Here is a 25,509-nt window from a genome sequence, read left to right as displayed (position 1 = left end):
TCTGGATATCGCTTTCTGTACAGTCCCGCTGCCTGCATAGCATTTCGCCTACCTCTAACAACTATAATTAAAGAAACATTATGTCTATGTAATTTGTAGGAAGGACAGCCTTTACTGTATGCCTACTCTACACAACAGTATTTAAAAGGACTAAACTACTGTACTAAATGTATCCGTACATAAGAAAACAGTATTGCAATTACTATTGTGGTAACTTACATTCCCCATAGATGAGTAGCATTTCTACCTTCTCTTCGTTGGTGTACATTCTACTCGCACAGCTCTTCAACGACAATGGTTGATGGAATGACGGGTGTGTGTTATGTAATGTAATTAATAACTTTGTGTTTCAGTGAGTCGTACACTGTGATACATTTTTGAATAAGTCTTTAGGTGAGGGAATGAATTACCAAATAAAAAATACAGGGTACCATTTAAAAAAGTCATACCGCTGTTCATATATTTGTAAAAAACAAAGCTACAATGAAGGCAATCATGCTGATTGATGTCCCCCTGACGGCTAAAGAACATTTGCTTGAAACATTTTGTAATTTGCATCTGGACAAACAGTTATTTAGGGCAATCAAGATAAATGGAACACCCTGTATATAGTAGCTCCACACATGATAAAGATATTGAAACAATGTCTGTAGTGATAAAAGAAATTATTCATGTGGGTTAAAAAAACAAAGATTTAATTGTGATGAGGGACTGAAACTTGATGCTAGGTAAAGGGGGAGAAGGGAAATGATAGGAGAACATGGGACAAAACAGACACACTTTGAATATTAAGATTTTTTCAGTTAATTACTGAAGCATTTGTTGCAAAGTCCTTGAATTTACTACCCCCCCCAAGGAAAGCTTTCCCAATCAAATTACACTCAGGAAAGAGAACAGGATGTAACCCAAAGTAAAAGGCTTTGAAATATGAGTAGTGTCCAAAAGTAAAGGTACAAAACAATACTGTGGGTACAGTTGAAGTCTTTATTCAAAAGTAATCCCCAGAGGCCTGAGCATAACTATCACATTGTTTAATGAACTGAAGGATTCGGTGTTCCCAGAGTTCCTGTGGCTTGGCTGTGAGAGGAGCCAGTCCTCCTCTGTGTCCTACAGTTTCTCATCCGAGTAGGAGTGCTCCTCTTTGAGGTGTTCTTTTTGTGGACTGAACACACAGGGTGACATGTCCGGTTGCAAGGCGATTGCTGTAGCTGTTCCCACTTGAACTTCATAAGACCTTGGAGATGGGATTATTATGACGTTTCATACCTTTTCATTTGTCCACTCCTTGTACTTAATGAGGCATGGAATGCATATTATCGGTAAATAGGGTGGGCATCGTAGGAGGGGGAGTGTTCATTGCAGTCTACAAAAACATTACATCTATTGTGGTTGAAACTGATTCTGACTGCAAAGTTATCTGGAGGTGAGTATCAGTGTAGTGGCCTCCCTCCATGGGAGTATGAGGGCAGCAATCACATTTGCCCTTAGGTAAGTCTGACATTTCTTCCATTTACTTGTGTCAGACTTCTGTTTTCTTTTCTGTCTGCCTCTCTTGGCCAACTTTTGCTTTCTTAACCTCAACAATATTAGGTTACGAGGCTGGTGGGGTGTCCTACATTTTCATTTTATAGTCTTATCATAGGGAAGGGAGGTTTCTTTAGGCATAGTGAAGCGAACACTACCAGGGGAGTAAAACTTGATGTCAAATTGTAGTCCTCTAGGTTGGGAGTTGGGTGAGTGGGGGAGCACCCCATTATATGTAAAAACTTTCTAAGGTTCGGGACTCCAAAGAAAACCCTCAACACTTGAATGGAATAACATTATGACAGTTATTGGCAGGGAGAAGAACTCTTTTGAGTTGATACATGGAATGTTCAGAGAATTGCAAATAAATACGCTGAATTAGAGAATGAAGTGAATCAACTGAATGTGGACATAATTGTTTTGTCTGAAACTAAGAAAAAGAGACAAGGAAATGAGAAATTTGGGAATATCATCAATTTTTGGTCTGAAGTTGTTAGACATAAATGAGCAAAAGCAGGTGTTTTCCTTCCAATTAACGAATCTATGAGCTCTTACATCAAGGATCACACATTTTTATATGATGGAATTGTCACTCTCACCATTACTTAACCAAGTTAAAAACCACCAAGAAATAACAATAACAAAAGACTTTAATGCGAGAGTAGGCTCACAAGAAATAATGTCATAGTACGAAGACATGGAGATAATGTTGTTACTAACAAAGAGATAGAGGGGCTGGCCAGTACTTACTTCAGCTCAGTACAGCCGATAGAAACACAAAAAACAACCGAAAATTTATAGCTTTCGGAATAAATGTTCCTGCATCAGGGAGGAGAGAGGGGAAAGAAAGGAAAGAAGGGAAAGTGGATTTAGTTACTCACAACCCAGGTTATGAAGCAACAGGGGAAGGAAAACAGGGAGGGTAGCAAGGATGGAGGCATGGCTGTCAGAGGGAAGCCAAAGATATTCTACTGTAGGTACTGTGCCAGCTTCAAACCAAAGAGGATCCATACAGAAGTAAAGAGGTGTATAGTATAAAGATGTAGGATGAAAAGATGCATGAATGGCTAAAGAGGAAAGGGAAAGAGGAGAAGACTGAAAAGTAAATGGGAGTGAGGTTGTTTAACGTAGGTTCAGTCCAGGGGGATGGCGGGATGAAAGGATGTGCTGGAGTGCAAGTTCCCATCTCCGCAGTTCAGAGGGACTGGTGTTGGGTGGGAGAAGCCAAATGGCACATACGGTGTAGCAGGTTCCTAGGTCCCTAGAATTATGCTGGAGGGCATGCTCCACTACTGGGTATTGGACATCTCCTAGGCGGACAGTTCGTCTGTGTCCGTTCATGCGCTCAGCCAGTTTAGTTGTTGTCATACCATAGATAACGTTGTTAATAGTTCTGGAGACAATCTTGCAGAATTCTGTAACCAGCATAATTTAAAAATTCTGAACACACATTATTCACATAAATATACTCACAGGTATATTTGGGAAAGACCCTCATTACAACAGAAATTGTTAATCGCTTGCGTCATAACTGTGGCTTGGTTCTAAAAGGGGCAATGTCAAGAATCTTAGTTTTAAGTTATAAGCTTTTGAATATTTTCTAACATTTTCTAACAACTACTGACAATATATTTGGGGCTATTTGTTACTAACATTATAGTAAATCAACTTAACCAAAGCTTGTTTTTAAATAATAAATTTCTAGAATTTTCAGCTTTAAAATTAAAGGACTTAAGAGGACATTGGTCCTTTTTAACATCATGAATTCTCCTAATTATTTGACATTGGCCCTTTGGACATCAGTGTTAGGTAGAATGAATAACCAGAAACAGGTAATTTTAAGAAAATGATTTCCTTGTACTCATTAATTAAATCACTTTATTCATTCCTGATAACTGATGGCAACTGTTACATGTTCCAAAAATCACATTTTATCACCGTAAATAATGAAAACACTCTTTGGTCTCATAATCAGGGAGGAGACTGTTTACTGTTTATTCACATTTCTTAATATCATACAAATAATTTGCGTATACTATGGTTGATACTGTAAAAGGGAAGAGAAAAATATATATCAGTTGTTTCCATCATCATCATCATCATCACCACCACCATCCTTATCCTCCCCTTCATAAGATATCTGTTCATCTCTTTCACCTGTGTATTGGCTCTCAGGTGATTGATGATCTGCATGTAGAATGGACAACTGCTTGCATTGATTTATGTAAGGCGATCCCTTGAGTCCTTTAATTTCTTTTCTGAGTTGGGTATGATAAAATCAGAAATAGGTGCAAGTTTTGGCATCGACAAGCATTGAAAGGTGCAAGTTTTGGCATCGACAAGCATTGAATTTTCTTTCTGTTCAGATCTATAATCTTGAATGGTTCTTCTGAGGAGTCTCTGTGTTTGTAGGAGACAATTCCTGGCATACCTGAGTGATACTTCATCCATTTTATCTTGTTCCAAGCAATAGGATTCCTTTCTGTTTTAATTTTCTTATCCAGATAATGACTTCTCATGTAGTCTTTAAAGTTGTATAAATTCTTATGTTCCAGCTCTGTTACAGTTATGGGTAGCTTTCAGCGAACCATACATATTAATTTGGTCCAGTCTCTTGGCAGTTCCACTTCAACAGTTGTTGTTTTCTTTGTCTTCTCAAAGGCTGCGTGAATTGGATCAGCTTCCAAGTGAGTATGTCCAACTTCAAGAAACTTGTGGTTGATTTCCAAACGTCTTTCCTGAATCGTGAATTCTTCCACTACTCCCAGAAACATGATGGCAATAAAAATATTTGTTTGTCCAGTACACAAATCACTGTACAGGTGTACCCCAAAATTTTCGTCGGCCGGTATCATCAAATAATCAAATAGACAAGAAGCTATTACTTTGCCACCTCTTCCTGCCACTGTTTCATTCCAAATGTAACATACTGGTGAACATTCTTTGTGTGTCTTTACATAGATGATCGAGTTGCAGGTCCAAAGTTATTATTTGTAAAATGTCACACCACAATGTAGAAAAGGAGTGGGTAGACATTTCTGCAAATCAAAGGCCAGGGTCACTATATTGGAATTCTGCACAGCTTTCTTTTTATCATGTCTTTCTGATCGTAAGCACCCTGGGATAAATCCAAATGCTACTGTCGTTCCACTTCAACTTTACAACGTTCAGCATCATCAGTACAATTCTTGAGTAATGTGAAGTATTTGTCACATTTTGCACAAGTGTCAGTCTTCGGTTTGTGGAAACTAAGATTGAAACAGGTCACAAAAACTCTTCAATAACACGCTTCACTTCTTGGCTTCATATCTTTGGTTTGGCAAAATTCTTGATAGAGCCAGTACATTGCTGAAATAATCAAGCCTGGGGACAAATATTTTTAGAAGAATGAGATCAAGAATAATGGCTTTCGCAGGAAGGAAACATGTTAATGTGTTCCTTCATTAAATCAGTGTCGTCAGATGGAACTTTCGGATGATTAGAATGTGTACCATGTCTATCTTCAAACACACTGCTCCTTCAGAGCCCCATCTTTTCTCTACAGTTATTCTTATCTTCCTTTGTGTTAAGGAAAATGTATTGAGGAACATATTCTGACATACTTCTATCTTAGTCTGCAAAGAAAGACTGTAAAGAAAGTACTTCCTGGAATATTTACACCTGCTTGCAATTCCCTCAGGTTTGTTTCTTAAACGCTCTACATGTTTCTTTTCCTCAGACACATGATTAGCTATGAACTGATTTTGAGCTTCTGGGGACAATTTGTAATATTCTATGAACATTTTTCCTCTCTCATAGTCATTTAATTTTCCTCCGCAATTTTTGCTGCACTTGCACAATGATTTCAGAACTTTAGCAAGAATAACTTTTCCTTTTGACATCATATATTCCTTTCCTGCAGTTTTCAATTCTTTCCTCTGATTTTTCTCCCATAATTTTTTGTTTTGCTTTCTTTTTCTGGCTGAATCCTGTGGATCACAATTCTTCCTCCCCCTTTTTGTTTCATTGCCAAGCTGCTGTTGAATTAGATCAGTTTCTTCAATCCTTGAAGATCTTTTAACTGTCTTTCGTACAGCTATGTTCCCTCACTGCTTTCATCACTACTTTCGCCACTATTTGGAACATATTCATCAGAATCTTCAAATACATCTTCATCAGAACTTGAAATCACGTGTGCCAATAATGACGAACATGCATTTCCTTCTGTACTAGTATTGGAATGACCTTAAAGAAATTAAAAATGAAATAAATTTAATAGGCGGTTGATAATATTTTACTAATACACTAAGCAGATTCAGAAGGATGTAGGCTGGCCGTAGGTACTGGGAGATGATGAAGCTTGCACATGATAGAGTAGCATGGAGAGCTGCATCAAACCAGTCTCAGGACTGAAGACGACAACAACAACAACAACAACAACAACAACAATATTTTAGATTAGCATTAAGTAGAGATACCAGTCAGTTCATAGTCATGTGTTGGAAACATTAGGGATAAATGCTCCTGATATCAGTTTACTTTAGTAAACTTATCTTCAAGGTAAAGTGACCACGTCACTGGTATTTCATGTGCAGTTTGTTCCTCAAGCTCTTCCTTATTGCCTTTATGAAACATGATGTTTGTGCCCACCAAGACTGTCTAGTCTCCTCACTAACACTACACTGATTGTTAAAGAAACAACTCTTATTATTGTGTATTCCAGGCAGATTTAAGTCCAATGTCCCAGCACTATTTGAGTTGTTGAAACCGTCTGTGAGCAAAAAAGGTCAATGTCGACATTGTCCCTTCTTACAATAAATGTAAAATAAGAGTGAGGGCCAATGTCAAGATTGGCCCTTTTATGACGATTGGAAACTTGATAAAACAATTTGAGGCTTATGTCTTAAAACCCTAGTATCTCTTGTCCTATGTGGCTTAGACATTGGCCGTTTTAACATTATGAAGGGCACATAAAACTATATGGCGTACACCAATAAAACCAGTTTTGACAAATATTGACATTGGCCCTTTTAGAACAAAGCCACAGCATTGTTAAGCAAAGATGAAAATTGGTAGTTCAAAACTGCCGAGTCTTGCTGGGAGCCAACCGAGAATCTGACCACTACTTAGTTTTGTAAAAGTTGATGTGTCCGTTTAAGAGAGAGAACTATCAGCAGCTGGTTAGCCAGAACAATGAGAGAAATAACAGCAGACATGGTACAAGCTCTTTCTCCTGAAGCAGGCGAGCATTATAGATTCATTACAACATAGACTAGCGTGTGGTCATTCTAGAGGTACAGGGGACTGAAAGTAGGAGTGCAGACAAACAGATCCCCCAAGGGTGTTATGTGATCATAAGAAGTTTATTTGGGAAAATAAGAATTTATATAAAAACTAATTATCAGTAAGTTACCTCAAGATAGACAAAATTATCAGACATTCAATCAGGTGTTAAGAAGCGGAATGAAACCAGAAAAGAACAAGGTATGGGAAAAGGAATGCATTCAAATTGAGAGTTTAATAGGAGGATCACAAATGATAGAGGCATGGAGGACAATTACTGGTATGAAGAGAACACCAGTAAAACAAAGCATAGACAACATAATTCCTTTAAGAGAAAGAGAAAAACATTGTACAGATCTTCTAGTTGAAGTACACGAAAGAGGAAGAAGATAAGCCTGAAGACTCTTCAAAATAGGACATTACAATAGATGAAGTAAACTGTGCATTAGCTAAAATGAAGAATGGCTGATTACCTGGTCCTGAAAATATTCCTGTGGAATTATTGATAGCTGGAGGACACCGTTTGAAGAAAAGAATAATGCATTTCACGAACAAGTGTTGCCAGTGGATTAAAATTCCATTGTATTAAAATTTCATTGTGGGGAAAAGATATGTTTTCCGTTTTCAGAAAGATGCGTAGAAGAGACACTACCTGCTACAGAGGAATGCATGATGAGCTCCTTATATGGCAAAATTATGTATGAGAAGATAAGGTAAGATGTTGACCGACATATTGGGGAAGGTTCAGATACACATAACAGATCCTACAGATAACCTCTTTATTTTACAAGAGCCAACAGAAAAAATTTAAAAGCCGTATGGAAGGAGCTACGCATTGCCTTTGTAGATTTAGCTAAAGCTCATGTCATGGTTTCCAGAGCAAACTGTGGGAAGTTGTGGAAGGTAATAGATGTGGATGACCATCTTTTGCAGATTATTATTGAAATGCACAGAGGTAAAAAGGTACAGGTTAAAAGTGGGTCAAATTATCGGAACCTATTAATATCACAAAGGTGGGATTAGGTTGCAGTATGTCATTCGTCTTGTTCAATTTATATGTAGAACTGGCTCCAAGAAGATGGAAGAACAGCTGTGGAAGAATGAGAATTGTTGTTAATGAAGTATAGTTATTTTGATAAGTTTTGCTGATGACTGGGCTATTCTAGCACACGATGAATATGATCTTGAGTTCATGGTACAACTTTTGTATCAGGAATTTAACAAGTGGGGACTACATGTGAGTCTAACAAAAACCGAATATCTGGTAGTGAATAGTGACAAAAAATTTGAAGTACACGTCACTGGCAGCACAGTTATGAGACAGCTAGAGGAATTTAAATATCTGGGAACATATACTGAAAAAACTGTCTTACTATTGCAGAGCAAAAATACAGAATACAACAAAGCAAAAAAGTATGAGGGTGTATGAATTCTTTTTGGTGGTACAAGAACATTGCTAACAGTAGTAAGAAAAGAGTGGTTTGGCTAATGGTTGAATCTGTCCTGTGCTATGGACTAGAACTATGGGTTTTAAATGGTGAACTCGGAATGTGATCAATGCCTATGGAAATGGATTACTTATGAAGGAACATCTGAGTATTAAGAATCAAAGAAAAAAACTGATGATGGTGAAATAAGAGTTAGTATGAGGGCATATGAAACAGTGTTTGATGGAATTGAAAGAAAATAAACTGATATGGGAATTCATTGAGAATGCCAGATTATTGGTGGCCAAAGAAGACGTTTCAATGGAAACCACCTGGCACATGTAAATGTGTCTGAGCATGATGTTCTTGGAAAATCACATCAACAAATTAATTGAGCACTGTGGTCTATGCAAGGATGATGCTCTGATTAGTGAAGCTTGGTAGAATATTACAGGGGTACAGAAAAATGTTGGTATTAATTGATCTTTGTATTAATTAATCCTGTAATAATAATAATAATAATAATAATAATAATAATAATAATAATTATAATTATAATTACTGTTATTATTATTATTATTATTATTATTATTATTATTATTCTAGTATGCCTGTGAATGGAAAAGTGCAGACAAGTGCCATGGGTGACACCCACAACATATATGGGGAGACCCGCAGATAGAAGTGTTTATCTCTGAGAGACAAGTAAGCCAGCTGGGACAGTTTTAATGCTGAGTTTAACCACTGCTGACATCGACATGCACCTCTTGTAGTTTCTGTGTGCTCTGTCGTCAGCTGCTTGCAGATGCCATGTGTTGTATTCATCCCCGTGCATGTTCCTCTGCGATTTTGGAGTTTGATTCCCTGTAGGGTCACTTGCTTGGTGAGTTTTCATTTCCTTCTGTGAAGTTCTGGTGTTCTGTTCCCAGGCGTGTTGTTGACCCACTGTTTGCCCATACAGTATCTTGTCCCGATAGTGTTGTTTAGCAGCATTGTCATACTAATACAGAGGCTAAAGTGATGACAGAGTACATTCTTTTGCTTGCGACACTTCTATTTTTTCCCTTCCTTTCATTGTTAATTTTGGAACACCAGGAACCTGGAATTTCTGCATTGCTGGCAGGGACAGTTTATACCTGCAGGAGCAACAGCGTGGATAACTAAACCAGAATAATGAATTGCTTCATGCCCATGCCACACAGGTGGCAGGCCATGCACCCGCTGTGCAATTTTCTTCCTCACCCCTCATTTTCTAGTTTCATTTAGTCTATAGAAATGTACACTGGTTCTTGCTGTGCTGTTGGGTAAGGTATACCGTAGAGCCAGTCGATAAAACCACCTTCTTGTTGTCCAGAAGTTTGTGATTATGAGATGTTGTGCAAAATTTTGAATCCTCCTCTGAGCCCAAGAAACTTCACTTTGATGAAATCTGTTGGTTGCTTAAACAGTATTTCAGACATTAAACCCACATGGTAACAGCATGATTACAGTCTCAGCAGCACCATCACAAGTGCCCTGGGCAGTCATGTACGGCTTTGATTTCTGATTTGCAGGGTCTCTCACAGAAGTGCTGTTTTGAGTGTCCAAAATATGTCACCTCGTACACAGACTTGCTGATTCTGAATGTGATAGTGTGGTTAGCACCTGATCCTGAGGTTCAAATTAGGACATTGACCTTGCCCGAACAGTCTTTAGCCAACATTGCCAATATTGTGGAACAGCATGACCTTACGGTGGTGGCGAGAGACATCCTTTCCAACAGTTGGCAGGTGTAAATGATAAACCATCCCTGATGCCTGTGGGGTTCCCCAGGTGGCCTTCCCTCTTGCCAAATTGCCGCATGTTGATGATTTCAGTTCATTGGTGCTGTGGTGAGCCGGTCTTCACCTGTTTCAAGCTCGGTGGTTTTTCACTGATCGTAGTATCATAATTCCCATCCACAACAATTTTTGGTCTCTGGCATCACTCTCCTACCACTCACTGGGTGGGCCAGTGGTCCTGACCCAGTTGTCTGCCCATGTTCAATAAGATTGCTCACACGTCCATGTTCAACAAGATCGCTCAGATGTGGAAGCCACATGTGGTGTATGCTGTCAAGTAGGCCATTTAGCAATGAGAGAGTACTTCACGGGAAGAGTCTGACAACATTTTACTTTGTCCCACACACATCTCGCAGAATGATCATGACAAGAAAATTTGAGCAATTAGAGCCAGTACAGAGGCTAAACGACAATAATTCTTCCGAAACACCTTTTGTGAGTGGAAACAGGGTACCAGTTAGTGGTACCAGAAGTACCTTCTGCCATACACGATCAGTGGCAGAGTATTGGATGGGTGATCAGTTGAAATTCAGGTAGCCATGGGAGCAATGGCCAGCCCTATTAGCTTCAATACATACAAGTTCTTGGGCTGCTCAGCGTTGCAATGGCCACTACATCAAGTTGTCATATAATAAGCTGTGTATTCCTTTTAGGGTTCAGTTTTCAGTCTCTGCACATTACAAGAAAGTGGAACAGCAACTGATGTTGTTAGAGGCAATTCCCTGCAGGCGCAAACTATTTTTGGATTAAACACTTTTTCTGTTTTTGGTTTTCTTATAGTAGATGTAGTCTGTTTAGTGCCTAAGTTGTTCTTTTTGTATTACCTTCATAACAAGCTATTTGAGAATACCTTGGGTTGGCCAGAAAATTTCTTGGGATACATTTCTCTTAAGCCATCAGTAATTCCTAAAGTTTATCACCCTCCCCCCCCCCCCCCCCCCCCCCCCAATTCTATTCCCCAAGTGTGACAGTGTAAAGGCAGAGTTGCAGCACTGGCAGGATCAGGGTGTTGTTTCTAACGTTTTGTCAAATCAGTGGGCCACCCCATCGGTGGTGATTCAGGTGCCCGATGGTTCAATGCACCTTTGAGGTAATAAGTCACAGTGTCTCGTGGATTCTTGTCTAGTTCCACAACCGGAGGAGTTTTACGGGCTCTACATGAGAGGAGCATTTACAAAACCTATCTATGATTTTCCAATGTCTGTGGGAGAACAGCTTTCATTGCTGGCTAGAAAAGTGTTTTTTTCTCTTTAAAAGTGCGTTTTTTGGGACATGTGCTAAGCAAAGATGACTTAGTTCCTATGGGAATTGCATCAAAACCATTGCCCACTTACAAGTGCCTGAGAACCTAAAGGAGCTTTAGTGTTGTTTTCTTTTTTCTTTACTTTCTTTTTTTAAAAAAAAAAAAAAAAGAAGAAGCTGTCTTTGGCATAGTGTAATTATCCACATTCCAAGTTAGCAGATAGTAATGCCCACCAGTTGCAGAGATAGACTCACTTTCTCAGTAATTATTGCTATGACATTCGTTATTGCTTGACCGCCCAGCATGCAGATGATGACCTATATTATAGCTGCTGGTGGGGCTTGATCTGGAGTTTGATTGGCCAGAGGCTTTTGTGTTGGCGTTGGAAGATACCTTGTAGCAAAACTTGTTGGAGTTTCTGTTGATGGCACAATAGGTCATAAACACCACAACCGCTGACCTGCTTATCCGGAAAGTCATTTTAGCTGTTCAGGTGGATTGACCAGAGTGTGTTTGCATGAGTGCAGATCTGGTGGGGTGTACATTTTTTCCTCCTCCATGATCGACTCTACATTGTCCAGGGGGTGCTCTTGCTTGATATCTGGTGGGGTGTACATTTTTTTTTCTCCTCCATGAGCGACTCAACATTGTCCAGGGTGTGATCTTGCTTGCCATGGAGGAACAAAGCTGTTGGTTGTTGCTAGCTGCTGCATGTGTTGCACTAAAGTATGATTCATATGAAGGCGTTATGTCATGTTTACTGGCTGGTGATGGATTGTTACATGAAACATCTGGTGCTGATTCTAGAGTTAATAGAAGTATTTGTCCAATAATTAGCAGTGAGATTAAGTTTATTGCTATGGATGGCCCTGTATTGAGGGGCCTATGCACAGAACTAGTTAGTGCCACCACACCAGGTTTCTTCTTGTCCAGTTCCAGAGCACCCTGGTACAGGGTGCACATCGATTTTGCAGCTTTGTTTTTGGGCAGCGTGTAGTTGTTGACAATCAGTGCCTTGTCATGCTTCCCGAAAACAGCCAAGTTGTTCTCTGCATCACTGACTGCCACTGTTCGCGTGTTGTGCCTACCTCCCCATTTCAACCAGCTTCTAACGCAGAGGTGATGCTCTTTTTGCATATGTTCAGGACCCAAATGAAGTCAGTGTCTTCTCTTCCTGTGAAGGTGCATTGTTGAGTCTCTGGCTATCTATTTGGTGATGCCAGTCAGTGGGTGCAGTCCGGTGGAACATTTGCATGGGCGCTAGCCACGGGATCTTTGGGATTTGTTGCACACTGAAGTTCATGCCCCAGATCATCATGGTCTGCCATATTTTGGCCAGCAGAAGGGGTGTTCTTCACCATTTATGCTCCCTTCGCACTTACAGCCATCCTTCCTTTGCTTCAGCCTTGGGCCCCAGCGAGGTTTCCTTCTGTGCCTGCTGATGTTGAGCTCATGGATTTTTATCTGTCCTCCACCACCTGCTCTCTCCTCTCCTTTCGCTAGTGAATGTGTCCTCACCTACACCACTGCCAGTGGAACAACTGTTGCATCAGCCTCCACATCCTTCTGCCTCACTGGTGGAAACAGTGGAATTGACCTTTCCTCCTTTGGTGGTGTGTCTGCTGCCCAGGCCTCTGACATTCTCTCCAAGTCTGCACCGGAGGTTGCTGGCCAAACTAGGCCATTTTTGACCCTTCTGAGCCTTTCCAGGGGGAAAGTATGTATTATGCTTGCCTGTGGACATTGTGATGGAGGCATTTGAGCTGGGGTGAGTTGCGCAGATGACTGTTGCAGGCTGCTGCCATCGAGAGCACACATGATGCGTCGTAAGGGCAGACTTGCTTACGAAAGTGTTTACCTGCATTCAAAAGTAAGGTGGGCAGGGTAATTCTGACATTGAGTTCTACGCTCATGCTCTTTGTCTTGCACCTTGTGCTGCTTCTGTGTGCTCATTCATCAGATCCCGCGTGCTTTGTGTTGTGTTCAGCCCAGTTTATATTTTGGTGCTGTTTTGGACTTTCTACTTCCCAGTAGATTGACTCTTGCACAATGAGTTTTCATATCCTTGTACAGTGTTCTGTTTCTTGGTTTGTTGTTATGCCACCGCCAGCGTGTACAATATCTGTTGCCAGCAGTGTTGTTTAGTGGCATTGTCACATTGTACAGATACTATAATAGTAGTAATAATAATAACAACAATAATAACAATAGGAGATGAGGTACTGGCAGAAGTAAAGCTGTGAGGATTGGGCGTGAGTCGTGCTTGAGTAGCTCAGATGGTAGAGCACTTGCCCACAAAAGACAAATGTCTCCAGTTCGAGTCTCGGTCCAGCTTGCAGTTTTAATCTGTCAGGAAGTTTCAACAACAGCAACAACAATAATAATTATTATAATAATAATAATTGTACCAATCACTTAATTTCACTGTAACAGTTGTAAAATTGTCCAGACAGTGTTTGTGCTCAGTACCACCAAAGAACCCAGTGATGCAGTATTATTTGTAGGTGTAACCTACCAAGTGTAGACTGAGATGTCTGTGTAATGCATTTGTTTTATGCCTCCACCTACAACTAAAAGTTCAAAATACCCCTGAAAGTTCCAGCGTACTAGAAACTTGAGATATCATCAACCGTAATGAGGAAGCCTGAAGCTCACCTGAGGAACATGCGAAACCTACACTCTGAGGTACCAGCACCTCGTTATTTCTGTTGTTTTCCAACAGTACATAAGAATGGAATACATCTATCAGCAATTATGAATACTATCATTTTGGACAGTACATTGTGCAAGCAATTGCAGAACTGTTGAAATCATTTGTTGGGCACGGTGTTTATTGTTTAACTTGTTAAGAGACATAGAAGACAGATAACTCAATAGGTAAGACTAATTAGCAAGCTTTAATGTAAACTTAATATTTACTCTTGCACCCCTAAGAAATTAAATATCATTACCAGTGCATTTCAGTTCACAGATTGTATGGTGAGACTTCAATAAGGGCTCTCAGACTACGTACTTGCACTAAAACAGACAATATTCTTGAGAAGTTGTGAGTTTTCCATACAGTATGTGGTGTCGCCAGAAGTAATTACCAATTTGTATGTATGAATGTTTTGCAGAAATAACAGATGGAATCGTGTTTCTGAAGCTTGATTTTTTTCAGGCTGAATCAGTGAAAAACCTTATAGTGTGACAAATTATCAGGGAGGCCCTGGATGAATTTTCATTAGTGTAAATGCCATCCACAAGGCCATAAAATTCCTCATGGGAATTGAGAAAATTGATTGACATCTCCTATGACAACCCCCCTCTCCCACACACACATACATACACATATCTTAGTGATGGCCCAATAGTCTGCCCCTGCTCACTGTACTGACCACAAAACTTAGGCCACGAGTGATTAGAAGCACCTTCCAACTGAAGTATAGCGACTGACAACTGCCTTCAGCGAGAATACCAGTAGTGAGACTTGCATGAAGAATGTATTGTGGAAAAATGTAATTGGATAGACAAAAAAATCTACTCAGCAAGCAGTGGAAGGAGAAAACACACACACACACACACACACACACACACACACACACACACACATACATATATATGTAAAAGATTTCACTTATGTAAGCTTTCGGAGCCAGTGGTTCCTTCTTGTGACAGAAGGGTTGAAAGACAAGGAAGAGGGGTGGAGGAAAATGACTGGGGAGGATTAGGAAAAGGGATAGACTTCGTAAAAAGTCACCCAGAGCACTGGGTCAGCAGAGACTTACCACACGGGATGTGAAGGAAGAAGACGAAAGAGTCTTTCCTTCATCTCATCCTATCTGGTAAGTCTCCGCTGCCCGTGGCTTCTAGGTGACTTTTCCAAATTTTACCCCTTTTCCTAAATCTGTCAACCCTTCATCACTCTTCTTTCCCTTTAAACCCTTCTGCCAAAAGGAGGAGCCTCTTGTTCTGAAAGCCTGCACACATAAAACATTTATATATATGTGTTCTCCTGCTGCTGCTTAGAGTAGGATAAGTGTCTGGAATTCCTTCCCTATGGGGACATCTCAAGGGAACTACAAACACATTATATCAATCCTTTAACCACCATAAAAGATAAAAGAAATAATTTGTTAGAAGAGAGATTTTATAGATGCACGGCATTTGCTATTCCATAATAATGCTAACAACAGAGCTGGTTTTACATACCTCACTAGTACTGTTGTCATGTTCAATCCCATGGGAATAATTTTACTCCACGATTGCTTTGTAATCTAGGACAGAAAGAGCGTCAGCATTTGTTGTAATATCATCTGTCAGTTTTATTGCAGATATAGATTTTGGCTAACAGTATAGCTGTCGATTTTCATGTAGACTTGACATAATTATAACAACACATGTTCCAAAATAAGATAGACAGGTACAAGCATTATTCCAACTCTAAGTGCAGACTAATGCTTGCACATGCCTAAGTTATATTCGAACATGCATTGTAATTATATTGAGTCTACGTGACTACCTATAACACACTGATGATAGCTCCACTGGTAGCTGAAATATAGATTTGCAATATGATATGGCAATTGATGTTGACCTGCTTTCTGTCCTGGTATTATTGTGTTGTCCTTGGAGGGGATAGAGTATCTGAAAATTTCAAAAATGGTAGCTTCTCAAATAGTGAGTTAATAGTGACTGATGATTTATGAAACAGTTTGGTTGTCATTTAAGGAACTACTTAATAAAATAAATCATTGTTGATCTCTCTCCAAATTGTACTTTCTTAATCACTTTTGAGATTTCAATGATGGATAAATAGCAGCAGTCCTATTTTCTGCATCAGCTATGGGGAGTTGTTTATTCCATATAGGCAACATGATCATCCCCTTTACTGTGCAATGGTCAATTACTACAGGGCTGGCTGCTGAAACACTATTTCATCAAACTAGCTCTCAAGTGTGTTAATCTTTTGTGTGATTAGATATTGAGAGAAACTAATTACATGATTATAAAACTTTCTGGCAGATTAAAACTGTGTGCCTTACTGAGACTCAAACTCGGGACCTTTGCCTTACTCAGGCAAGTGCTCTACGATCTGAGCTACCCAAGCATGACTCACGCCCCATCCTCACAGCTTCACTTCTGCCAGTACTTCATCTCCTACTGTACGAATTTCACAGAAGCTCTCCAGCAAACATTGCAGAGCTAGCACTCCTGGAAGAAAGGATATTGTGGAAACATGGCTTTGCCACAGCCTGGGGATTTCTGGAATTTTCACTCTGCAGCGAAGTGTGCATGCTTGAGTAGCTCAGATGGTAGAGCACATGCCTGCGAAAGGCAAAGGTCCCGAGTTCGAGTCATGGCTCAGCACACTGTTTTAATCTGCCAAAAGTTTCATATCTGCGCACACTCTGCTGCAGAGTGAAAATTTCATTCTGTTTATATGATTGTGCTTCCAAAAGAATTGGAATAGAGGGTTGTGCAGGATCTTCAGTTGGGGGGGGGGGGGGGAGATAAATTTTATGGAACTTGGTGAAATTACTGAAGGTGGCCAATATTGTCTCCACCTAATGATGTAGCCTATGCTTGGCTGGCATGGCTAGATGGTGCTCACTCAGGTGTGCTCGTTTGCACATAGGTTGTGAAGTGAGAGAATGTGTGATGTGTGATGGGCTCTCTTTACTCGGGGCACCACACATCACCCCTTCGTTGTGAAGTAGCTATCCGCTGTGTTTCCACAGCTGCGGGAGGCCATGCACCATTTACGTTGCAGTTGGCAAATTGTGGAGAATGAGGGCTGCTTCATATGGCTTTGCCATGTGGATTGCAGTACTGGAGAGTGTAAAGATAGCAGTGTTTATGAATTTTGGCCATGAAATGGCTAACACACCACTAGTAATATGCTGTAGAGAGAACTGATATCCTCTGCAGAGTGAGCTCACCTGATCCAGAGTAATAACTGAAGCCACTGAAATTGGAATTAATGATAGTTTTATAAAACAAAATGGGAGCTGTCAAATTAATTCTTAATGGCATCTCATACTAATCACAAGCATGTTCTATCAAGATGCTCATTGTAAGGTACAAGGTTAAACCTGACTGATCATAACAGGATGCTCTAACATTTCTGTCCAACCAACTTGAGGTATTCAGTGGCGTGAGGGGGGAAACGTTTTCTCTATCAGGACCTATAAAGGGAATCATATGGTTAATTGACACTGTATCACCAGTGTATGTTGACAGGAAAAATTTTGTTGTATCACTACACTTCATCAAATAACTTTTCCAATTGGAATCAAAGAAATTTTATATTGCCAACTGAAATATTGTCTTGTATTGGAAATTTATGAACATGTGTACCTTAAGAATCTATTGCCCAGAACAAATATCATTTAACCATTGTATAGTGTTTGTTGTTGATTTTGGATCTAGCTCCCTTGACTACTGTAACTCTGTTCCTTCTGATCTAAATGTTGTGGACTTTATTAAAATCCAAGAACCTCTCACTTATTGCAACTCTGGTACTGTACATTTGAAACATAAATTTAAAATTAAGAGCCTGTGATGGTTGGAAAATTTTCACTGTACATTTTCATATTAGGTAGAGATGCTTACTTAAAGAACCTCTCTCATTTTTCATTGTATTTTTGGAAAATTTTCACTGTACATTTTCATATTAGGTAGAGATGCTTACTTAAAGAACCTCTCTCATTTTTCATTGTATTTTTTTTTGTCCTCTTTAGTGTTCCCTGAGGATGAATACATAGTGGAATATTCTCTAGAGTATGGTTTTCTGCGACTTTCTCCGGGAACAAGGCAAAGACTAAATATACCAGTCAAAATTGTGACACTAGATCCAAACAAAGATTCCTGTTTTGGAGATGCATTCAGCCGTTTCATCTTAGATGAATTTTTGGGTTATGATGATTTGCTAATGGCAAGCATCAAGACACTGGCTGAGCAGGAAGACAATAAAGGGTATCTCAGGTATGATATTAACTTAATGTTGCATAAATATCTTCAGTTGTAGGTATCTTTTAATGTAAATAAACTTTTTGTAATAGTTGTCTAGAACCATTTTATCCATCTCCAATTTACATTTCAAAGAACTGTGATTTGAAGTTTTATTGGCACATAGAACAATCATGTATACATATGCAGTAATGGAACAGTGTGCTGGATCCAATCTTGATAATATTGTTTGTGTGCTTGTATTTCTGTGCATGTCAGATCAGTCTTAACTATAGTGCAAAGAAACAAGTTGCTAATACAGGAGCAGGTTTGTGTTTCTTTTTCTGTATATGTATGGTTATTGGGAATCACATTGTGATATGAAAAATAATTATTTGACAGCACGAAAGACAGAAGCAGTCTCACACTAACTGTGGAAAATTCTCTAGCTTGACGAGCAGGAATATCATCACAAGAGAAGAGGGGTAAGAAGAGCAAAGTGTAATGGGGCAGAGTGCTATAGTTGCTATGGAGGGGTGGAATAGCTGCTCTTCTCCCCGTCAAGGACTACAAAAATCTCGATTTACGGCGGAGTTGAAAAGTAAAAAGTACGCTTTTAACACCTAGTAAGAAAGAGAAGAAAGGATGCTGGAAATTTAAAAATTAGATCTAAAAGTTACATTTTTTAAAGTATAAAATGCAAATGTTATTTTAGAGCAGAATGTTAGTGGAGTGCAAAATAAGATCAATTTTCGAAGGACAAAACAGTTGAAAATATCCCATAATTGGTGTGAACAGTGAAGGTAATTTTCAAAGAAGTAAAAACTGAACTTTAATCGTGACTCTTGCATTAATAATATATACTTTCAGAGAACTGCTAATGACAGAGAGAATTTCCAGGGTGTGTTTAAAAAGTAGCGTAGCAGGCAAACCAAATGAAAGCATACAATGACACTTCAAACACAGTCATATAAACAAAAAAGTGAAACATAGATCAAATATCTTTTTTGTTATCGTAACTTTCTCTCCATCATTTTAACCCTTTGACTGCTGGGGACGTGTAAACTCGTCATGCCTCGCCGTTCCTCTGGCATGCCTGACGTGTATACTTGTGGCCTTGGGTCTTCTCAACAGCGCTAAGGATGTGTTTACGCTTCCTGTGCCACCAGCCTGCCCACCGCTAGGGAAGAGTTTAGGTGCTCTGAGTCACAGTTACCTGAGTGCTACAGATGTGTATACATGCACAGCTGTCTTTCTGCTCTGCTCTTCCAGTAGCTGTTCAGTAGTCTGACTGTATAGTTCGAGAGTGCATGTATCTTTGTTGCTGTGTTCCCGCTATGCAGAATTCAACTTAGGTTCCTGTATTTTTGTCAGTTTTCTTGTTTCCTATGTGAGAAATGTCACGTTGCTGTGCTTGCACAAATAAACAAATCCTACTTGTGCTCACTAAGAGCGACAGTGATTGTGAATTAGCTGACATTGCTAACAGTGATGAGTCTTGAATGGAATCTCGAAGCTGTAGTCCTCAGCCCTTTACATTAGAGGGGAGAGCAAGAATTACAGTCAGCAGTTCTTCTGAATCTGAGGAATCAGAAAATGCCAGTGAAACAGTTCGGAAAAGAGCGCGCTTAAGTGACACATTTGACTAGAAAGAAACGGATTTCCAGCCGTTAAACCATTACTTCGGTGACTCGAGTTCAGGACACAAATGTCAATTAGATACTGACCAAAGCATTCTTTCAATTTTCGTGCAATTTATTGCAGGTGAGACAAATCGTTTTTATGTTTACGCCAGAGAAAATACTACAGAATCTATGAATTTTTGACTGTCAAAAGTGGAAAGAGACTGGATTTGAGGAAATGTATTGTTTTGTTGCTGTTTGCCCTAATGGTGCAAGTTAAGAAGTTAAAATTAAGTAATTATTGGTCCAGAGATACACTTTTGAACCCACCAGTTTTCAGCGAAATTATGTCCTGAGACCGTTTTTGTCTACTTCTGAGAATCCTACACTTCAGTGATAACTCTGCGAGCAATGGAGGCGACAGTCTATTTAAAATTAGGATGATTGTTGACAAAGTTTGTACGATGTTTCGTAATTCATTTTGCCCACATCACAAGCTTTGTATAGATGAAAGTCTCTTGCTGTTCAAAGGACGATTATCTTTTAAGCAATTTATTCCAACCAACCGAAGTAGATTTGGAATAAAGGCATTTGTACTGTGTGACTGTCAGAGTGGGTATATTTTAGATTTTATTATATATGCAGGTGCAACAACATAAATTGAATTCCACAATTTGGGAAAGGGTGGTGACGTAGTGGCAACTCTTATGGGGCCATATTTGGAACAGAGTCATATTCTATGTGTCAATAATTGGTACTTCAACCTGGACATGTTCCTCTGGCTTCACAACCATGGAACAGCTGCATGTGGCACTGTGAGACCTTAACTTGTCCTGACGAATTGAATGTTCAAGTCACTTACGGGTTTGCTGCCGGGTGACATCGTTGACCACCACCAATATTTTGAGAGGAGCACGCCCTGCCATTCTCAAGGCACAACTGCAAGGAGGAAGCAATGTGCAAGGGAATTTAATACATCGGTTCACAGAGGAAAAACAAGGAAGATACCACACACAGAACAAGTAACCGCAGAGTCAATATACAACCAAAGATAACCAACATCAGAATTATCGATAGTGACTATTAATCAACAGATGAGGTAGCACTAATTCTTTCCCTCTGTTTTTTGATGAGAGACAGAACCGAATTGCAAGCAGCATTCAAACAAAATCCAAAATAGTTTGATTTAAACAGCATCCTTAATAATTCTATCCCAATAGCTGTATGTGCAAGCCAGAATCTCCATGTTGTTGTATTCCATTGGATGTTCGATGTCAAGGCAATGTTCTGCAATAGCGGATTTGCTCATCTGTTGTAAGCAAGTGTGATGCTTATGTTCAATACATCGGTCTTCCACAGTCCTGATTGTCTGACCAATATATAACGTGCCACAACTGCAAGGAATATGATAGACACCAACCTTACGCAAACCAAGACCATCTTTTACAGACGCCAACAGGGCCTTAATGTTAGAAGGTGGTCGAAAAACACATTTCACATCATATTTCTGCAAAATATGGCCAATCCTATTGGAAATGCGTCCTACGTAAGGCAAAAAGACTGTAGACTTAGGTGCTACTTCGTTGCTATTGTGTGGTTCCAACGTTTGCATGTTGACCCCAACACAAACAGTTGAAACAGAGAAGAAGAAGACTGTCAGAAATACTGGTGGGTGAAAGGGGGGGGGGGGGTTATATATTGTAGATTACATCTCGAGTATGGATGCAGTTGACTGTTGTGACATGTTACTGAGCTCAGTGGGTTCAGTGCATTAGACTGTGAAATGGTATAAGAAATATTTTTTTCACGTTTTGTATTTGTGCATTCTAAATGCTCATGCTCTCCACCAGTTGGTAACAAGGCGAAAAATGCACTCACAGAGTTTCACCTTTCTCTCACAAAGGAGATTGTAGAAAAATATGCTACAGAACGGAGAAAAGCTGGTAGGGGAAGGTGCTACAATGACGAGAATCCTCTGTGATACACAGGGAGGTGTTTTCCAGCTGTTATCATGAGTGAATATTCGCAGAAAAGTACACTAATGCACAGGTGCGAGGTTTGCACAAAACAGAAAGTGCAGTGGGAAACTAGAAACTAATGCAAAACTTGTGGCATTCCATTATGTGTTGTACCCCACTTTGAGACTTGTCGTACAAAGAGCATTACTAATCATTGGGAACTAAATCTGAGAAAATCTATTGACACTTCTAAATGAATAATAAAAAAGGGCAAAAATTTAAAAAATATGAAAAAATCTATTTTTAACTTCGCCAGTGCTGGTCCAAAGCCCGGATTGAATAGAAGGATGTCAAATGGATGCAACAGGTGTAAAATTATTCAAACGAAGCCTGACTTCTTCATATGTAGCAGTTTACTGGTAAATGAACGGACTTGGTGATTGAGATGGCGCAATATCTGTACTGTGGCAAATGTGGTTACACCGAGTACATTGCACCACTATAACAGAAACCATATATTTAATCTGCGTATGATACATTTAAATTATCATCACATAACATGGACAGTTATATTCATTTATCCTTAGTAGTACAAATGTAGATCACATTCGGTCTACTTGCACAAAACATGTTTTCCATAACAGATTTAACTTTGATCAACGAGAAAAAACATGCCAAAGTTAAAACTCTTTTCTCAGTGCACTTTCTCTTGCTACTTTGCCTATGTTGTTAGTGAATATTGAATATTAAACTATTAAACACATTGTTCTGGGGAGGGTGGGGGGGGGGGGTCTTAAAATTTGTTATTCGAATGAGACTGGCTTGGAAGCATTAATAGAAAATAGTATTTGAAAAATAAATATCGAATGTACCCTGCTTAAAAATATCAACATCTTTTTAACTAATTTGTAGATTATTGGAAAATAGTAGGGGAATAAATTTTTTTATTCTTTATCGTTGTGCAGTCAATCTATTTCACTCTAAATTTCATTTTCATCATGCGTTCACACTCACAGATATGCTAAACCGAAGTTTACATTGCTTTTGGGCCTGATTTTCATGCCCAACTTTCATTCCAGTTGTACAGCTTGGTATGTTTTACAGAGCATAGTTTTTTAACAAAATCGGAATGAAAATACCAAATTTTTGACGTTTTTGCAAAATCTTCAAATTTGTCATTAATTCATTCGGTACTGAGAAGTGCTATGGAAATGAAACTTTATGTTTAAAAACCTTTTGTTGTTAGGTTACTACATGCCAAGTGTCACGTTCTTCACAGCATTAGTTCAGGAGATGCAATAAGCCAAACTTCGAAATTTTTTCGGGTGCCCCCCCCCCTTTTTTTTTCTCTCCCCCCCTGCAATTTTCTGGCTCAGAATGGCTTGTAAATTTTTTTCATTCTTATTCTTAAGAGAACATGCAAAGTTGTACAAGATGGCTAAATTTTATTTCTTGACAGAAACTATTGTCTGAGATATTAAAGCTCAAAGTCACCATAAATTCATGCTGGCTCTGCACGAGTCGTATTCAGCCGAGAAATGTTCAGCACAGGGCGGGTGAGGCAGCGTGGGCCTATCTGGTCCGGGCAGTGGCTCCGAGGGACAGGCACGTGGTGCAGGTAGACATATTACGCCACAGGCCGTGACGCCTCAGCGCACCAAGCAGGTAGCGCGCCTCCAGCAGTCAAAGGGTTAAACAAAAGACTTGCATAACACACTTACAGACCACCTTCTTCTGCATACTCTTCTTCCAGGGGTGCTTCTCTTCCAGAACTGTATTGACTGCTGAATTGAGGTGTGTCCAAGTAGATTTCTTTGCTGCTTTCGACTGAGCTTCTGAAAATTCTCTCTCATAACAGTCTGTCTGCAGACTGCTGTTTCATTTCTTCTACTGTTAATGCACTTGAAGTATCTGTGTTCATGTTTGGTCTAAGCTCAGTTTCATTTTTCTCACTCATACTAATTAATTTTTCTGTTGGAGCATTGCTTTTTGGAACCAGTAAAACTGTCAGCGTGAGTTTTGAAAGAAAAGGATAGTATTTTACTCCTTACATATCTCAAATATCTTAAATGTACCAAAATTTGTCAGTCTTATCACTTTCATACAATTCAAAATTGCCCATCTGGTATTTAGAAAATTCTTATTCGATAGACCAAGATTCTTTTGAACTTAAGATATGTGGAGATTTGGTTAACATATATACCCTCAGACTTCAAGAAGAATATAATAATTCCAATCCCAAAGAAAGCAGGTGTTGACAGATGTGAAAATTACCGAACTATCAGTTTAATAAGTCACAGCTGCAAAATACTAATGCGAATTCTTTACAGACGAATGGAAAAACTAGTATAAGCTGAGCTCGGGGAAGATCAGTTTGGATTCCGTAGAAATGTTGGAACACGTGAGGCAATACTGACCCTACGACTTATCTTAGAAGCTAGATTAAGGAAGGGCAAACCTACGTTTCTAGCATTTGTAGACTTGGAGAAAGCTTTTGACAATGTTGACTGGAATACTCTCTTTCAAATTCTAAAGGTGGCAGGGGTAAAATACAGGGAGCGAAAGGCTATTTCCAATTTGTACAGAAGCCAGATATCAGTTGTAAGAGTCGGGGGACATGAAAGGGAAGCAGTTATTTGGAAGGGAGTAAGATAGGGTTGTAGCCTCTCCCTGATGTTATTCAATCTGTATATTGAGCAAGCAGTAAAGGAAACAAAAGAAAAATTCGGAGTAGGTATTAAAATCCATGGAGAAGAAATAAAAACTCTGAGGTTTGCCAATGACATAGTAATTCTGTCAGAGACAGCAAAAGACTTGGAAGAGCAGTTGAATGGAATGGACAGTGTCTTGAAAGGATGATATAAGATGTACATCAACAAAAGCAAAACGATGATAATGGAATGTAGTCGAATTAAGTCGGGTGATGCTGAGGGAATTAGATTAAGAAATGAGACACTTCAAGAAGTGAAGGAGTTTTGCTATTTGGGGAGCAAAATAACTGATGATGGTCGAAGGAGAGAGGATATAAAATGTAGACTGGCAATGGCAAGGAAAGTGTTTCTGAAGAAGAGAAATTTGTTAACATCGAGTATAGATTTAAGTGTCAGGAAGTCATTTCTGAAAGTATTTGTATGGAGTGTAGCCATGTATGGAAGTGAAACATGGACGATAAATAGTTTGGACAAGAAGAGAATAGAAGCTTTCGAAATGTGGTGCTACAGAAGAATGCTGAAGATGAGATGGGTAGATCACATAACTAATGAGGAAGTATTGAATAGGATTGGGGAGAAGAGAAGTTTGTGGCACAACTTGACCAGAAGAAGGGATCGGTTGGTAGGACATGTTCTCAGGCATCAAGGGATCACCAATTTGGTATTGGAAGGCAGCGTGGAGGGTAAAAATCGTAGAGGGAGACCAAGAGATGAATACACTAAGCAGATTCAGAAGGATGTAGGTTGCAGTAGGTACTGCGAGATGAAGCAGCTTGCACAGGATAGAGTAGCATGGAGAGCTGCATCAAACCAGTCTCAGGACTGAAGACCACAACAACAACAATACTGAAGACAAGAAAAAGTTTGAGATTTCATAGCGCTAACTTCAGCCTTGTTTAAAAACTCATTATCAATGGTAATATTTTCTTTTACATATTTGCAGCTACTTATATAGAATTCTGTAACATCCAAGTAAAACTTTGATATAGGTTGTCCTTTTGATTTTTTCAAT

The 25,509-nt window shown here is 39.4% G+C and overlaps 1 protein-coding gene across 12 annotated transcripts in view; it reads left to right on the top strand.

Moving 5' to 3' along the window:
* LOC126272755 (membralin) overlaps positions 1–25,509 on the top strand; it is a 486,429-nt gene that overhangs the window by 90,794 nt on the left and 370,126 nt on the right. For all 12 annotated transcript variants that reach the window (XM_049975869.1, XM_049975862.1, XM_049975866.1 and 9 more), the window contains exon 7: positions 17,999–18,242. In XM_049975869.1, coding sequence (XP_049831826.1) covers positions 17,999–18,242 — 244 coding nt within the window. The remainder of the gene's footprint in view (positions 1–17,998; positions 18,243–25,509) is intronic.

This window comes from Schistocerca gregaria, chromosome 5, assembly GCF_023897955.1.
Source record: "Schistocerca gregaria isolate iqSchGreg1 chromosome 5, iqSchGreg1.2, whole genome shotgun sequence".
NCBI lineage: Eukaryota > Metazoa > Arthropoda > Insecta > Orthoptera > Acrididae > Schistocerca > Schistocerca gregaria.
Note: the sequence above shows the minus strand (reverse complement) of the source record. Positions and strands in the feature narration are given on the sequence as shown.